General features: G+C 34.4%; 1 protein-coding gene across 1 annotated transcript; it reads right to left on the bottom strand.

Annotated features, from left to right (window-relative positions):
- Window positions 1–93: 93 nt before the first annotated feature.
- On the bottom strand, window positions 94–5,104 carry LOC132164299 (uncharacterized). The gene is made up of 9 exons (XM_059574786.1): window positions 5,079–5,104; window positions 4,701–4,786; window positions 3,583–3,952; window positions 3,396–3,478; window positions 2,686–3,058; window positions 2,355–2,446; window positions 1,620–1,998; window positions 1,094–1,185; window positions 94–743 (listed from the first exon to the last, which is right to left on the bottom strand). Exons 1-9 carry the CDS (start codon window positions 5,097–5,099, stop codon window positions 359–361), a joined length of 1,881 nt encoding a protein of 626 aa, XP_059430769.1. The 5' UTR covers window positions 5,100–5,104; the 3' UTR covers window positions 94–358.
- Between the last annotated feature and the right edge of the window lie 890 nt (window positions 5,105–5,994).

Here is a 5,994-nt window from a genome sequence, read left to right on the forward strand (position 1 = left end):
AAATAAAATATAAAAAATATAAAAAATTGGGCTTGAGGTCAAGACGACCTCAACTCACAACACAAGATTGATTTATATTAATTATTCTCTGCCCATACTTTATTCCAATACCACACTTAAATAGAGTTTACAACGTACACTCACTTAGAATTTGATTAGGACTTGTAGCCCCATTAGGATTAGGACTTATAGTCCATCTTGGACTTCGACTCTTACATAAATAGGATTAAGACTTATAGTCTCACTTCTACAAGGACTGTGACTCTTACACAAAGATAAAGACCAACACAATACTGCCCCCAGTAATCTGAGAGAGGTAGGCAGAGATAGAAAAACTAATACTAGCTTGTTTTGTGGATTATTCTAGAACCTGGCACTTGGGTCGAATGACAATGCCTTTGACCACAAGCCCTTTCTTCCAATGATCATCACTATGTTCGTAAATTGCAAATTCTATATTTCCGGTCCTTTCTGGTGATGCTACAAACTCGCCTATTGGGATCTCTATCCATTCCCCCCTCGGCTTTCCCCCCAAATTTTCTTTTCGTTCTTGTTTGTTTCCATCGGGTAGAATAAGTATGACATTCACTGGAACTTCCCATCCTGAAGCTTGTTCTTCCAACTTTAGCACAAATGCTACTTCATATGTAGTTATGGCCCGTGATAGCCCTGTTATGTCAAATTTTCCACGCACATCTAGCCAACAAACTTCTATTAATTCAGCGACATCAACGGCTGTATTACTGCAACATCAGACCTTATAACAGTTAGCAAGTAAACGGTGAAAGACATATGAGTAATTCTATTTTTACTCTTTTAATTTTTTCTCTATTTTGGGATTGACATGAAATGATTTACTAATATAAAAATGATTTTAGTCCAGATTTATGTAAATATTTTCCTATTTAATAGAGCAAGCGACACAATGACATTTTTTTCTCGATGTTAAATGGTATATTGGTCAACAAAATCAATTCAAGTGGTGCTCTGCGTTTGACTTGGAGACTGGGTTAGTATAATATATTGCAACGAAGAATCTTATAGAGATTGGAAGAAATATAACAAGCATGCATGAGAGCTTAGCGCTAGGTACCTGCTTGTTTCTTCGATCTTTGACCAGCGCCAATAACGATTGTTTTCAGCCCAAGTGATTGACAAATTTTTTGCAATCACGAACCAATAATTCTGTAATAACAACAAAAAGTAAGATGATGGACTTCAACTATATATGCCCCCCACCCCCTAAAAAAAACATATATACAAATAACAAATGAAAAATAAAATAAAACGAGGCAAAGCCAAGAAATTGATAATGGTTTTACTTTTATTGATTGAAAGTTGAAAACCTAATAATGCAAAGTTTTAGAAGAGAATAGGTAATATTTAAAAAAAATAATAAAAAATATAAAAAAAAAAAAAAGAAAAAAGAAAAAAGAAAAAAAGAAAAGAGCAAAAATAGATATACTGAAAATGTGGACAAGTTTGCATGCGCAAGAGAGAATTGGTGCTCTCTTCGTTCATGGGAATAGAAATTAATTTTGCGTCATCCTTTTCTCAATCATAGTAAGAGAAAAACCTCTCCCAACACATTTAAATTTTGTGGTGGATTATTCTAGAACCTGGTACTTTTGCCGAATTGAAATGCCTTTGATGACAAGCCCTTTCTTCCAGCGATCGTCACTATGTTCGTAAATTGCAAATTCTATCTCTCCGGTCTTTCCTGGTGATGTGGTAAACTCGCCTGCTAGGATCTCTATCCAGTCCCCTTTCGGCTTTCCTTCCAAATTTTCTTTTCGTTCTTGTTTTTTTCCATCTGGCAGGATAAGTGTGACATTCACTGGAACTTCCCATCCAGAAGCATGTTCTTCCAACTTTATCACAAAAGCTATTTCATATGTAGTACTGGCTCGTGATAGCTTTGTTATCTCAAATTTTCCACGCACGTCTAGCCAGCAAACTTCGATTAGTTGAGCGACGTCAAAGCCTGTATTTGTGTAGCTGCAACATGAGACCTTATAACAGTTAGTAATTGAACAATAAAGGACGTATGATTAATTCCATCTTTGCTCTTTATTTTGTTTCCTCTATATTGGGTTTGATATGAAATTATTAAAAAAAAAAAAAGAAATTCAAAGTGGTTTTGGTCCAGATCTATGTTAATATTTTCCACTAATAGAGCAATCGAACCATTCACATTGTTTTCTTTAGGTTAAGTATTATATTGGTCAACAACATCAATTCAAGTGGTGTTCTGCATTTTGCTTGGAGACTGGGTTTGGTATATTCTATTGCAAGGAAGAATTTTATTGAGAGCGGAAGAAATATAAAAAGGACTAGAGCTTAGCACTAGGTACCTGCTTGTTTCTTCAATCTTTGACCAGCGCCAATAATGATTGTTTTCTGCCCAAGCGATTGACAGATTTTTTGCAACCACAAACCAATCATTCTGTAATAATAATAATAATAATAATAATAAGTAAACATTTTTTGAATTGAAATTAAGATGAAAATGAAATCATGCAAAGTTTTAGAAGAAAATAGGTAATACGTACCTTAAAGAGAAAAGAAAAATAAACAAAAGAAAATAGGTAATACAAATGAATTTTTCGTCATGCTTTTTCACATTCATAGCCAAAGGAAAAATCTCCCAACACATTTGAATTTTGATGTGGATTATTCGAGAACCTGAAACTTTGGCCGAATTGCAATGCCTTTGATGACAAGCCCTTTCTTCCAGCGATCGTCACCATGTTCGTAAATTGCAAATTCTATCTCTCCGGTCCTTTCTGGTGATGCTACAAATTCACCTACTTGGATCTCTATCCATTCCCCTCTCGGCTTTCCCACCAAATTTTCTCTTCGCTTTTGTTTGTTTCCATCTGGTAGGATAAGTGTGAGATTCACCGGAACTTCCCATCCAGAAGCTTGTTCTTCCAACTTTATCACAAATGCTACTTCATATGTATTTATGTCTGGTGATGGCTTTGTTATCTCAAATTTTCCACGCACGTCTAGCCAACACACTTCTATTAATTCAGCGACATCAATGGCTGTATTACTGCAACATCAGACCTTATAACAGTTAGCAATTAATGAGTGAAAGCAATATAAGTAATTCTATCTTTGTTATTTAATTTTTCATTTATAATAGGATGACATGAAATTCTTTACTAATTTCAAAGTGGGTTTAGTGTAGGTCTATGTTAATAGTTACCTCTTTAAAAGAGCAATTGACCCAATCATATTGGTTTCTCGATGTTAGTCGTTAGACAATATATTTGTCAACAACGTCAAATCAAGTGGTTTTCTGAGTTTAGCTTGGAGACTGGCTGGGTTAGTATAATCTATTGCAACGAAGACTGTTATATCAAGAACTAGAGTTTAACGCTAGGTACCTGCTTGTTTCTGACCAGCGCCAATAACTATTGTTTTCAGCCCAAGCTATTGATAGTTTTTTTGCATTCACGAACCAATCATTCTGTAATAATAATAATAATAATAATAATTATAGAGGAAGATGATGCAGGAAAAAAAAAAAAAAATCTCCCAACACTTTTGAATTTTTGTGGATTATTATAGAACCTGGTACTTGGGCCGAATTGCAATGCCTTTGATGACAAGCCCTCCCTTCCAGCGATCATCACCATGTTCGTAAATTGCAAATTCTATCTCGCCAGTCCTTTCTGGTGATGCTACAAAGTCGCCTGCTGGGATCTCTATCCACTCCCCTTTCAGCTTTTCCTCCAAATTTTCTTTTCGCTCTTGTTTGCTTCCATCTGGTAGGATAAGTGTAAAATTCACAGGAACTTCCCATCGGGAAGCTTGTTCCAACTTTATCACAAACACCACTTCATACGTAGTTTTGGCCAGTGATAGCTTTGTTATCTCAAATTTTCCACGCACGTCTAGCCAACAAACTTTTATTAGTTCAGCGACATCAAGACCTGTATTACTGCAGTAGACGTTATAACAGTTAGCAGTTGAACGGTGAAATTTATATAAGTAATTCTATCTTTGCTTTCTATTTTGGGAAAAATAGATTTTGCACCCTAAATATCCACTCATTTGCACATTGACCTTCAATGTTTAAAAAGTGACACTTGACCTCCCAAACTTCTAAATTGTTACAATTCGACCGTTCTGACTTTTGTTTCCCCAAAATACCTTCATCCCAAGTTTAAAAAAATAATTAAAATTTTTTTAAAAAAAAATTAAATTAAGTGGTGGCCGGCCACCCCTGTTGGGCCCTAAGGGTGGCTTCGGCCACCCCAGACCGGACACCTCTTAATTTTAAAATTTTTTTTCAAAAAACTTGGGATGGGAGCATTTTGGGAAAGAAAAAAAAAGTCAGAATGATCGAATTGCAACAATTTAAAAGTTTAGGGGAGTCAAGTGTTATTTTTTAAACATTGGAGGTCAAAGTGCAAATGAGTGGACAATTCATGAGGTAAAATGAAATTATTTACCAATATCAAAGTGGTTTTAGTCCAAATATATGTTATATTTTCCTCCTTAATTAATAAAGCGAACGATGCAATCATATTGCTTAATTTCTCGAGGTTAAACATGTTTAACCTCAATTAATGCAAGTGGTTCTCTGAGTTTAGCTTGGAGACTGGGTTAGTTTATTTTGTTGCAATAAAAAATGGTATAGAGAGTGAAAGAAATATAAGGACTAGATCTAATTAAGCACTAGGTACCTGCTTGTTTCTTCAATCCTTGACCACCGCCAATAACTGTTGTTTTCAACCCAAGCAATTGATAGTTGTTTTGCACCCACGAACTTCTGTAACAATAATAACAAAGAAGATGATGGACCCTAATTATGGAACCAAAAAAACAACTAAATAAATAAAGAACAAACGAAAGAAAAAATAAAACAAGCCAAAACGAGGAAGTTGATGAAATTTTCCTAAAATGAAGTAACATTTTGATGAATTGAAAGATAAAAAACTAATAATGAAAGTTTTAGAAGAAAATAGTAAATAAGTTAAAAAGAAAAAGCAGAAACAAAAGAAAGACCAAAAATAGCTATAGTACTCCTTTATCTTTTCGTTTAAGAGTACTCATTTGCAGACCTGATCATTCATCATGTCCATGGAGGAGTACTGTTCATGTTCTTAATTGGCATGCAACATTGCTTTTATAGCAAGTCAGGGTCAAAATAGTCATTTGGGCTTCTGATTTTAACAAGTATAGATTTCAGTTTTCTTTAATAAGTTAATAAATGATCCTTTTTATTAGGGGTGTCAACCCGGTCCGGTTTTCCGGTTTTTGGCCAAAACCGGAACCGGAACCGGAACCGGGACCCCGGTTAACCGGGGTCCCGGTTCCCGGCCGGTTCTGGTTTTACCCGGTCCGGTAACCGGTTTTTGAAAAAAATTAGTGTTTGGGGCTTATTTTAGGTATTGGGCCTAAAATAAACTCATTATTTTTTTCATAAGTTAGCTCATTTAAAAAAAAGTTAATAATCTTTTTGTCTAAATTAAAGAGGTTTTATTGTGATTGTTCCAAATAATTAAAAAATAAACCTAAAAAAGCCTAAAAATCCTAAAAAATCAATGTTTTTGCCTATATGAGCCTTAGAAATAAAAAATCAAAATTTTAAAATACCCTAGAAATCATTTTAAATTAGATACATAAAGAAAACATTAAAACAATAAAAAGTAAAAACAAGTATGTAAACAAACCAACATGCACAAGAAATAAATACCCCTTATTACAACAATTCAAAACCCAAAAAAATAAAAAATAAAACAAGTATTTAAATAATCTACCAATCAAAAGAAATACACTTACAATAAAAATAGTTTACAAACATATTACAAAGACAATATATATATATATATATATATTATTTAATAAAATAAGACCCGGTTCCGGTTTTCCCGGTTTTTACCGGGTGCCAAAAACCGGGACCTGAACCGGGGTTCTGGTTTTTTTTTTTGGGGAACCGGAACCGGAACCGGTCCCCGGTTTCCCGGTTTCCGGTTT

The sequence above is a fragment of the Corylus avellana genome, chromosome ca10 (assembly GCF_901000735.1).
Source record: "Corylus avellana chromosome ca10, CavTom2PMs-1.0".
Classification (NCBI taxonomy): domain Eukaryota; kingdom Viridiplantae; phylum Streptophyta; class Magnoliopsida; order Fagales; family Betulaceae; genus Corylus; species Corylus avellana.